The sequence below is a fragment of the Macaca thibetana genome, chromosome 19 (assembly GCF_024542745.1).
Source record: "Macaca thibetana thibetana isolate TM-01 chromosome 19, ASM2454274v1, whole genome shotgun sequence".
NCBI classification, from domain to species: Eukaryota; Metazoa; Chordata; class Mammalia; order Primates; family Cercopithecidae; genus Macaca; species Macaca thibetana.
Window position 1 is genome coordinate 41,284,166 of NC_065596.1, and position 12,200 is coordinate 41,296,365.

At 39.5% G+C, this 12,200-nt stretch overlaps 1 protein-coding gene across 6 annotated transcripts in view; it reads left to right on the plus strand.

The window, feature by feature from the left end:
• ZNF568 (zinc finger protein 568) overlaps positions 1–12,200 on the plus strand; it is a 72,869-nt gene that overhangs the window by 40,519 nt on the left and 20,150 nt on the right. For 2 of the 6 annotated variants that reach the window (XM_050768997.1, XM_050768998.1), the window contains 3 exons: positions 1,234–1,303; positions 6,392–6,651; positions 9,038–9,096. In XM_050768997.1, coding sequence (XP_050624954.1) covers positions 6,576–6,651; positions 9,038–9,096 — 135 coding nt within the window. In that variant the 5' untranslated portion in view covers positions 1,234–1,303; positions 6,392–6,575. Of the gene's footprint in view, positions 1–150; positions 247–783; positions 1,123–1,233; positions 1,304–6,391; positions 6,752–9,037; positions 9,097–12,200 lie in introns of those variants that run through there. The other 4 variants (XM_050768995.1, XM_050768996.1, XM_050768999.1 and 1 more) reach the window with 4 other exon arrangements.

Consider the following 12,200-nt stretch of genomic DNA (forward strand, 5'->3'; position numbering starts at 1 on the left):
CGTCGCGGACGCGGAGGGATGGTTCGGGGCTTTAGGCGTCTGTTCCACACCTATCTGTGGGTCTCCTTCACCCAGAATCTCAGAAACTGCGTGCGGGATGAACATTCGGGTGTTTCCGGCAGGTGACGCTGCCGAGTCCCCGCTGCAGGGGGCGAGCAAGGGACTCGCGGCTGACGGGACACGGAGCCACTTAGGCCCAGAGTGTCCCGAGTAGCGGCAGTGGGGAGTGCTCAGGGTACGCTACTGGTAAGTGGTTGCAGTTGTTGGGACAGAAAACTGTGAAGGGAGTTAGTGTGGGTGTGTGGTTGTGTGTGTGAGTGTGACGGCACGAATGATTGTGATGGGGTGATTGTGATGTTTGGTTGCGCGTGATTATGATGAAATGTGTGATATGTGTGTGATTGTGATTAAGGCTCTAGTGAGTGTGAGCGTGGCGAAGTGTGCGTGATTGTAATATGTCTAGTAGTTCTTGTCTTGAGCTGGCTTCTCTGTAGCATTTGGCATAGTTGATAACGACTTGAAAAACACTTACTTGTTTTTCACTGGTCCTCTCTCCCTGTTGGCCACTCCTCTCCTTTGCTGTTTTTTTTACCCTAGTAGTCCTTGACCCTACAATTTGTAGTTTTCCAGTATTCCTTGGTGAACTTTTCAGGTTCATTATTATCTTACGACTTGCTGCTTTTATGTATATTAGTTAGCTATTGCCATGATAATAATGATGTCTAAAAACCACCCCTGAACTCAATGCCATACAACAGCAAGTCCTTATTCTCCTGTTCACAGGCTGGCGCGTTGACGGTGTTCAGCTGATCTAGGTGGGGCTTGGCTGAGTGGATAGGCTGCGCGACGAGTTAAGATCTGCTCTGCATCTGTTCTTTCTGGATCTCAGGCCAAAAGCACATTTATTGCCAGGGCATGCTCTGCTCATGATGGGTCACCGGAGCACAAGAGAGATTGCCTTAACCAGAACAAGTCACATGGCTAAGCCTAAAATCAATTATGCCCACAATTGGAGGGCAAAGTTACCTTCCAAAGAGTATGAATATATAATCTATTAGAGGGGGTGAGGAATTGGACTAAAATTCCAGTCTACCACCTTAAGAAACATACCTCTTTATCCTGGTGAGTGCCTTTTAGTCCAGGTTCGCTTTTGTCTGATAATATTGCTTTTCAAGTTTTATTGTATTTCTTAAGAATTTCATTTTCTAACCCCTTTGTGTCTTTATGTTTCAGATCTGTGTCTTGTGAGGAGCATATTGCTGGGTTTACATCCGTTTATCCCGTTTGACTGTTATTTTAATAGGTGAGTATAATTCAGTGGCATTTATCATGATTGCTCGTATAAACGTTTTATTTTCTATTTATTATGCCTTAAACATTTTTGAGTGACATATAATAGTTGCACATATATCTTTTTTTATTGGGCAAATTCACCTTATCCCTTTTTCTCCCCTACTTTGGTTTCTGCTATTATCCTTCTATTTTTAATATGCATACTTAACAAAACTCAACCTGAAGACTTTAAAATACTTGAACTCCAAAATATCCGCCAATTTCTGTGTTATTCTTGTCTGGTATATTATTTTCTTCTAGTTTTTGTTGTTGTTGTTTTGTTTTGTTTTGTTTTTTGAGACGGAGTCTCGCTCTGTCACCCAGGCTGGAGTGCAGTGGCACGGTCTCGGCTCACTGCAACCTCTGCCTCCTGAGTTCAAGCGATTCTTCTGCCTCAGCCTCCGGAGTAGCTGGGACTACAGATGTGCCACCACACTCAGCTGATTTTTTGTATTTTTAGTAGAGACTGGGTTTCACTGTGTTAGCCACCGTGTTAGATCTCCTGACATCGTGATTTGCCCACCTCAGCATCCCAAAGTGCTGGGATTATAGGCGTGAGCCACCGTGCCTGGCCTATTCTCTTCTAGTGTTAAAGCCCCAAATTAGTAGTAGTAGCCCATTTATTCTATATACGGTTCATATCCAGGAGGGGTTGGTTTCAGGACCCCTCCATGGATACCAGAATGCACAGATGCTCAAGTCCCTACATCCTTCTGTATACATTAAATCATCTCTAGATTATTTGTAATACCTAATACAATGTAAATACTATGTAAATCATTGTTACACTTTATTGTTTAGGGAATAAGAAGAAAAAAATCTGTACTGTACATGTTCAGTACAGACACAACTATCGTAGGCCTAACTATATTTTTTATCTGAGGCTGATTGAATCTGAGGATGCAGAACCCGTGGATAAGGAGGACCAACTGTATACATATATATATATTCAATTGTGGTAAAATATACAACGTAGAATTTACCATCTAAACCATATTTAAGTGTACAGTTCAGTGACATGAAGTACATTCACATTGTTATGGTACCATCACCACCATCCATCCACAGAACTCTTCTTCTTGCAAAACAGAAACCCAGTACCTATCAAACAATAACTCTCTATCCCCCGCTTTCCCCCGGCCTATGGCATCTGCCATTCTACTTTCTGTCTCTGAATTTGACTATTCTAGGTACTTCATATAAGCAGAATCATATGTTGTTTGTCCTTTTGTGACCCTGATTTAACTTAGCATAATGTCCTCAAGATTCATCCATATTAGCATGTATTGGAATTTCCTCCTTTTTTAAGGCCGCATAATAAGTATGTCATATATGGATAAACATTTTGTTTATCAGTTTATTCATCATTGGATACTTGGGCTGCTTCTACCTTTTGGCAATTGCAAGTGACACTGCTACAAACATGGGTATACAACTGAGTCCCTGCTTTCAATTTTTTATATATACATGTGGTAATGTCTGTTTTTCATCTTTGATTGTCATAGTGTTTTTGATAATGACTGAACCATTTTATCAGCATATTTTTGAGCACCTACTATCAATATCAAAAACAGACAAAAATAAGTCCTTGTTTTCCTGGAGTTTATGTTGTGGGGGGTGGGTGGACAGTATATATAACTAAACTATACTCATGTGCCGTATATGTATGGACTATATACATATATGACAGTTGTCCTATGAGACAGTGGTCCCCAGCCTTTTTAGCGCTAGGGACTGGTTTTGTGGAAGACAATTTTTCCATGGACCAGGGGACGGGAGGGTTATGGTTTCAGGATGAAACTGTTTTACCTCAAATCATCAGGCATTAGATTTTCATAAGGAGCAAGCAACTTATATCCCTCACATGCACAGTTCAAAAGAGGGTTCACACTCCTGTAAGGTTGTAATGCCACCACTGATCTGACAGAAGGTGGAGCTCAGGCGGTAATGCTCGCTCATCTGTTGCTCGCTTCCTGCTGTGTGGCTTGGTTCCTAACCAGGAACCAGTACGGTACCGGTACTGGTACATGGCCCAGGGGTTGAGGACCCCTGCTGTAAAATTCCTGTCACCTAGTGACTTTCTAGCCAATATAACACTGTAGCACAATACCATCACTCGTGTTTGCAGTGATGCTGGTTTAAACAAACCTACTCTGCTGCCAGTCAGATAAAAGTATAACGTAAAATTATGTACAGTACATAATACTTGGTAATGATAATAAATATGTTACTGGTTCATGTGCCTACTATACTATTTATCATTAGTCTGGAGCATATGCCTATTTATTTAAAAAAATTAACTGTAAAACAGCCTCAGGTCCTTCAGGAGGTATTCCAGAAGAAGGCATTGTTGTCATAGGATGTGATAGCTCTATGTGTGTTATTGTCCCTGAAGATCTTCCAGTGGGGCCAGATGTGGAGGTGAATGACAATACCAATGATCCTGGACACTGTAGGCCTAGGCTAATGGGTGTTTGTGTCTTAATTTTTAACAAGAAAATTCAAAAAGTTAAAAAAGAATTTTAAGAACATAGCTTATAGAATAAGGATATAAAGAAAGAAAATATTTTTGTACAGCTGTACAATGTGTTTTAAGCTATGTGCTAAGAGTCAAATAGTTTTAAAAAATTGAAAAGCTGGCTGGACATGGTGGCTCACTCCTGTAATCCCAGCACTTTGGGAGGCCAAGGCAGGTGGATCACCTGAGGTCAAGAGTTAGAGACCAGGCTGACCAACATGGTGAAACCCCGTCTCTACTAAAAATACAAAAATTAGCCAGGCGTGGTGGCAGACGCCTGTAATCCCAGCTACTTGGGAGGCTGAGGCAGGAGAATCACTTGAACTCAGGAGGCACAGGTCACAGTGAGCCAAGATCGTGCCATTACTCCAGCCTGGGTTATGGAGCGAGACTCTGTCTCAAAAAAAAAAAATGGAAAAGCTTATAAAGTAACAAAGTTATAGTAAGCCAAGGCTAATTCAACAATTCGAAGAAATAAAAATAATTTTATAAATTTAGTGTAGCCTAAGTGTACAGTGTTTATAAAGTCTACAGTAGTATATAGTAGTGTCCAAGGCCTTTGCATTCACTCACCACTCACTCACTCAGAGCAACTTCCAGTTCTGCAAGTTTCATTCATGGTAATGAATGAAACTTTCCATTTTTCCACTTTCCATTTAAACTTTCCACTGTACCATTTTTTATCTTTTATACTATATTTTTACAGTTTCTCTCCTGTGTTTAGGTATGTTTAGATATACAAACATTTACCTTTGTATTGCAGTTGTCTACACTAACCTGCCATACAGGTTTGTAGCCTAGGAGCAATAGGTTGTACCATATAGCACAGGTGGGTAGTAGGCTATGCCATCCACATTTGTGTAAGTACACTCTTATATTCGCACAATGATGAAATTGCCTAATGACACATTTCTCAGAGCATATCTCTGTTGCAAAGTGATGCATGACTATATATATTAATAGTTTGTTAGAAAGTGATCACTGTCAGCCGAGTGTGGTGGCTCATGCCTGTAATCCCAGAATTTTGAGAGGCCGAGACCGATGGATCACCTGAGATCAGGAGTGAGCTGAGATCGTGCCATTGCACTCCAGCCTGGGCAACAAGAGCGAAACTCCGTCTAAAAAAAAAAAGAAAGAAAGTGATCACTGTCATGAAAAAAAAGTGAGCGTGTTAGGGGTATTAGGAGGATATTTCAAGCATAGCACTTCTCAAAACCTATTATAATTGAATGTTTTCTGTTTTATTTATCATACAGGGCAAAAATTAGTCTATTTTGTTACATATTTTTTTTTACCCTTTACCTAATAAAGACTCATAGCAGCTGCTAAATTCATATATCTTTTTTTTTTTTTTGGGACGGAGTCTTGCTCTATCTCCCAGGCTGGAGTGCAGTGGCGCGATCTCGGCTCACTGCAAGCTCCGCCTCCTGGGTTCACGCCATTCTCCTGCCTCAGCCTCCCGAGTAGCTGGGACTACAGGCGCCCGCCATCACGCCCGGCTAATTTTTTGTATTTTTAGTAGAGACGGGGTTTCACTATGTTAACCAGGATGGTCTCCATCTCCTGACCTCGTGATCCTCCCGCTTTGGCCTCCCAAAGTGCTGGGATTACAGGCATGAGCCACTGCGCCCGGCCTAAATTCATATATCTTAATAGTCATTTCATATATTCATCCAATATTATTGTGACATGAGTATAATTGTCATTTCAGATGAAGAGACTTGGAATTCTAAATTGCAGTTCTCTCTTAATTGCCAAGATAATACAGAAATGGAATGGAATAGCTGGTCTTTGAATGAAACTCTCTTTCTTGCCAAATTTGGGGTTGCTGCAAATCTGGGTGTTTTTTGACTCAGGTTTATATCTGTCATCTCATCGAACATATACTTTTAGACACATAGAAGATATTTGAAAAACAGATAGGTAAACATAACTTTGTTTACACCTCTGGTCAGTGTGTCCAGAGCGTATGAATTACAAATAAGATTAGTGTTTGAAGCTGTATTAATTATCTATTAGTGTGTAACAAATTACTTCAAAAACTAGTGGCTTAAACAACAATAAACATTATCTCACAGTTTCTGTGGGAAGTGTCTTCACTGGGTATTTTGGCTTGGATATCTCATGAAGTTGCAGTCAAGATGTCAGCTGGGCTATAGTCATCAGAAGGCTGCACTGGGGCTGGAGGCTTCACTTCCAAGACAGCTGGCTTCCAAGTTAGTGTTAGCTGTCAACAGGAGGCCTCTCCGTAGGGTTGGTTGAGTGTCGTCATGGTATGGCAGCTGGCTTCCCTCAACGTACATGATCCAAACATGCAAGACAGAAGCCCTAATGTCTTATAACCTAACCTTAGAAGTCACACACCATCATTTCTGCAATATCCTATTGGTTGTGAAGGTCAAAGATACTCAGGGTGGGAGGGATCTACAAAGGCATGAATACCAGAAGACAGTGATCACTGGCGGCCATCTTGGAAGCTGGTTATCACAGGGAGCCAGTGAAAAGGCACCAGGTAAATTAGATTTATATCCTAATCCACAGGTCCTGGCCCCACAAGGATAAAACACATCTGCAGTGCAAATAGAAGTCTGAGGAACAGGTGTCTATCATGGAAGGAGACCTGACCTGAGACCTGCCTTAGAGGCTGGAGAGTCCTGAAAGAGAGTGGACCCTGGAGTTGCTGGAGCCTGTCTTGACCCTTCTGCCCAGAGCAGGCAAAGTCTGAATGACATCTCAACCTTCAGTGATCAGCAATAGCTGTGTAACAATGGAGCATTTGAGCCACATGGTGGAAAGGAAAGGTGAGGTGGCTCATAGGTGGACAGAGCTTAGGAGAGAAAGGTTCTACATTTGGGGACAGTGGAAAGAAATGCATTACTCCTACCGAGAAAGGTCACGTGTGTGAGTTGACTGTGCAGGGGAGACATTTGTTTTTAATCTTATTCATTTGACTATTTGATTTTTTAAAAATAAATTTTGAAATGCAATTTTTGTTTCTTAAAGAGTATATTTAAATAGATCTTTAAATGCTGTACTATAACATAAACAAAAGCTGCCTATTCCATCCATCCTCGTCCCCTGTTCCCATTCCTGAAAGGCAACCACTTTGCACATTTTCGTCTCAATATTCTGGTATTCACCTCCTTTTTTTCTAAATAACATTCTTATACTGCTAATGCTTGATTTCTCAGTTTTAGATATTTCCTGTTGATTTTTGATAATGGAGTTAAGGATTTAGCTCTCTTTCACTACCTAACCCCTTCCTTTTCACCTCCACCCCAACACACTCTTCTCCTTGCCCTTCTTTCTAATATGGTATTATTTTTTGGAGGTTGAAGGTTGACCAGATGTCAGGATCTGTAAGCATTTTCTTTTGGGCTAGTCAGTTTCCCCAGCAAGAATTCCTAGATTTTGCTTGAGGAGTACAAGCCAGAACTCCCGCTTTTTGGGAGACAGACAAAGGAAGGAAGTGGGCATGTTAGGCACCTCATCTTGCAATATGAGAACTTTTATTTAATTCTTTTTTCTCTGCATTGCCTCAACCCCACCTTTATCTGAATCTGATATGCCTGAAATCCAGAGCTTGTCTCATTCAGTATATCTAGAGAAAAAAATCTTTAGTTTTTCCTGTTGCCAATGTGAGGGAAATGTGACTATGCCATGTTGGGTAAAAGAAGACATCAGGCAACCTTAACATCTTTTTATGACATCTTACGTTTGGTTTTCTGGTTTTCAGCCCTACTCCCAACCTCTAGTCCGCAGAAATACTTAGTAGCTCCATTCCTGAACCTTTCTAGGGTCCTGCCATGGCTTCCCCACCCTCCTCCCACCCTTACTTAAGCTTCGCCTTTCTCTGGTTAAGTTAGATACCACTCATTTGTCTGCTCTCTAGCTTCCCACATTTTGTTGACAGCTCGCTCTTATCTGTGGAAGTCTTCTATATTCTTTGTCCTTATGAGTTTTAGCCTCCTTTTTTCCTTTATTAACATTACGATTGGTTTGGGAGAGAGTGGAAATATTAATAAACGCAGGTATTCAGGCTTTCCTTTTTAACCAAAAGGTCCTGAAATTTTAGGGGAAAAAATAAATCAAGTTTTTAAAAAATGTCATTAGAATCATGACTGTATTGCATTCTATCATATGAATGTTCTGCATTACCTGTAGCCAGTCTCTGATGAAGGTTTTTTTTCTGAGTTCTTTTTTTTGGGGGGAGAGACAGAGTCTTGCTCTGTCGCCCAGGCTGAAGTACAGTGGTGCGATCTCAGCTCACTGCAACCTCCGCTTCCTGGGTTCAAGCGATTCTCCTGCCTCAGCCTCCCAAGTAGCTGGGACTACAGGCATGCACCACCAGGCCCAGCTAATTTTTGTATTTTTAGTGGAGACGGGGTTTCGTCATATTGGCTAAGCTGGTCTCGAACTCCTGACCTTGTGATCCGCCCGCCTTGGCCTCCCAAAGTGCTGGGATTACAGGTGTGAGCCACTGCGCCAGGCCTTAAATTCTTTATGGTTAAAAAATAACATTTTAGACCAGGCGTGGTGGCTCACGCCCGTAAGCCGGGCACTTTGGGAGGCTGAGGCAGATGGATCACTTGAGGTCAGGAGTTTGAAATCAGCCTGGCCAACATGGTGAAACTCTGTCTCTACTAAAAATACAAAAAAGTTAGCCAAGCATGGTGGTGGATGCCTATAATCCCAGCTACTCGGGAGGCTGAGGCAGGAGAATTGCTTGAACCCAGGAGGCAGAGGTTGCGATAAGCGGAGATAGGCCACTGCACTCACTCTAGCCTGGACGACAGAGTGAGACTCCATCTCAAAAAAAAAGAAAAAAATAAAAGCATTTTAAAGGTCATCCCAATCTTTAAATTTTTGGGGTATCTGTTATTATGTACTTAAGATAAACTTCCTGTTAGAAATAAAACAGCAAGATTCTAGGGAGATAAAATATTGCCAATAGATTCACTGGGCACTATATACTTAGCCCTCCAGAAATCCCCATCAGACCCCGTATGATTAAATTAGCTATCCGTGTCCATTTCAGTGTCTCTGTAGCTAGATGGCGGTTAACATTTCTCATTGTTTCAAGGATCATTCATCTGTAGAGGGTCTTATAGCCACCTGGTACTGTAGATTTCTATATTCCTTTGTCTGAAACTTTGAAGCAAATCTGTTTTGTTTCTCTTCCTTCAGCTTGGTATTCTCAGGAGTCTGCCCTTTCCGAGGAAGAAGAGGATACAACCAGGCCTCTTGTACGTCTTAAGCATTTATTTGTTTCCTGCGTTACTTTGCAGTGCAGTTACGGTGGGTTATTGTAACCTACCAATATGTTGGAAAAAATAAATTGATGAAAATCAAAGTGAGAAAAAATACAGATAGAAAATCAGAACCCGGGGAAATTTGAGATATGACTGTGCGGAAGCAGGTGCATACAGAATTATTAAAGTTGAGTTCAAATTTAAATATGATCTGGAGAGTCAAAGCAAACTGGGACACTTAAGTTTATTCCATAAGTTGCACCATTTATGAGGAAAAACTTACAATTATTTAAGTGAAGAAAAGACTTTTCATTGGCACCTTGGTCAAAAAGAAACTCTAAAATATAGTTGGACTTCTGTGTCTGTAGATTCTGCTTCCATAGATTCAACCAACTGCAAATCAAAAATACTTGAAAAAAAAATGGGTGGTTGCATCTGTACTGAACATGTACAGACTTTTTTCTTGTCATTTTCTAAACAATATAATGTAACAACTATTTACATCGAAATCACATATTAGGTTTTATAAGTAATCTAGGGATGATTTAAAGTATACGGGAGGATGTACATTGGTTATGTACAAATACTACACCATTTTATATAAGGGACTTGAGCATCTGTGGATTTTGTTATCCGTGGGGATCCTGGAACCAATTCTCCATGGTTTCCTAGGGACACCTGTAATTCCTTAATTCTTACAATTTTTAGCTCAGCTTTTAAAAGTCAGTCTTGGCCAAAGTTCAAAAATTTAAATTATCTGGAAGAGGAAGTGGAACACATACCTTTCAAATGATCCTATGTATATATTTTCTTCAATTGAAATTTTAATCCAAGTTGAGCTAAATTATACTAATATTGTATGGCAAAGTCTTATAGTTCTGATATCCATAGCTTTTCACATCTTTTTTATGGTCTCAAAAGATACAGTCTTCATCCTCATCTTACAAAATTACATATTCTCTGCTCTTGATTCTTTTTGTTTCCATCCCTGACGTCACTCACACACCTACATTTTGAATGTTTTCTGCTTAACTGCCTCTTTTTCGTCAGCTTATGTATGTCTTGCCCATCATGAAACATATACACATACTTCTTTTGACCATATGATCATATGGCTCATCCAATTACTTCTGTTGGTGCGGTGGCCCTAGACAAACCTCTGTGGCCCTAGACAGGCTTGAGTTTAAATCTCGCCTCAGTGACTTATGAAGTGCATGACTGTGGACAAGTTTCTTAATCTTTTCGTGACTCAGTTGCATCTGTAAGTCTGTAAATGGGGATAATAATGGTGTTTATCCCATAGGAATGTTGGGAGGGTTAAATACATGTAACAAGTACCCCGTAAATGATAGGTATTGTTATTTTTTTCTCAAATATTTTTGGTCTGCCATTGGTTGAATCCATGGATATTGAACCCACAGATATGGAGGACCAACTGTTATAGCTTTACTGAGTTATTACTATGTGCCAGGTATATTGTGCTTTACATAGCTTATTTCATGTAATTATTATCAGAAGTCTATAAAGTACATATTATTTAATTTTTTTAGATAAAGGAAATGCACAGAGGTTAAGAAGCTTACATAACATTGTGCATCAGTGTGTCATAAACCCAGGATTCAAATCCATACAGTCTGACTCTAGGGCCCACACTCTACATTACTGTACAGATGGAGGCTCATTATGAGTGAAGAAATACAAAAGCCAATTACCTGTTCATATTGTTTGTCTATTTTTAATAATAGTTTTTTCTCTATTTGATATTAGAATATTTTAAGAATGCCTATTTCAGTATTAGGACTTGGGATTTATGCAACTACGTTCTCCCAATCTGTCACTTTTATGTTATCATTTATTTTTTGTTGTATAGACACTGAAGTTAGTTACGTTTAATGTATGATAAATATGTACACATAATAGAATTCAGTCAAAATATGCAACAATTAATATTTAGTCTTTTTTCATGAGTTGCCAATGTTGATCTTTTCTAAGATATCTTTCCTAATTAATATTAGATCATTGAGATAATCTCTGTCCAAAGCTTTGTTTTCCATATTTAGTCTTTAATCCAACTGGATTATAATATTGTAATTGGTTTGAGATAGGAATTTACTGATAATTCTATTAGTAGAATTACCTTTGCATGTAGAAGACTAGTTGTTCCAACACCATTCATTAAGTAAATATTTCCTTTGTGATGCCACCTTTACTGTATACATAAATGATTGTTTCTAGGCTTTTACTTTTTCTTTAATCTATTTGTCTACATTTATATCGGTACCGTACTTGTATGTGTGTGTTTTACATTGGTTTGATTACTATTACTTTATATGGGCAATGATTTTACCACTTCTTTATGCACATACATTATTCTTAGTTTTTCAAAAATTTTTGAGCTACCTTGGGACCTCTGGGCTTCTATTTGATTTTTAGAATTAGTTTATCTAGTTCTAGGAAGAAATCCTGTTGGGGATTTTCGTTGAATTGCACAGACTAATTGGAGAAGAATTGAGCAAAAATACATATATATATGTGTATATATATAAAGATATCTATAAAAAGATATATATTTATTTATTTATTTGTTTTCGGTGATGGAGTCTTGCTTTGTTGCCCAGGCTGGAGAGCAGTGACGTGATCTTGGCTCACTGCAACCTCCACCTCCTGGGTTTAAGTGATTCTCATGCCTCAGCTTCCCAAGCAGCTGGGATTACCACCACGCCTGGCTAAGTTTTTGCATTTTTAGTAGAGATAGGGTTTCACGGTGTTGGCCAGGCTGACCGCAAGTGATTCTGACCTCAAGTGATCCACCTGCCTCAGCCTCCCAAAGTACTAGGATTACAGGCATGAGCCATTGCCCCTGTACTGAAATATATTTTCTGTCACAATTAAAGATGTTTCCATTTAAGGGAATCTATTAATATAAATTATTATATTCAAGAGGAAAACAATCAGATGTATAGAGCTGAAAATTTTTAAACTCAGAACCTGTGATTTCAAAAGGACCTATTTATAAAGTAAAAATAAAAGAACACTTTCTTACCATGATACTTTTAAGAAATTATTCACATGCATACAACACATATACATGCAGATAA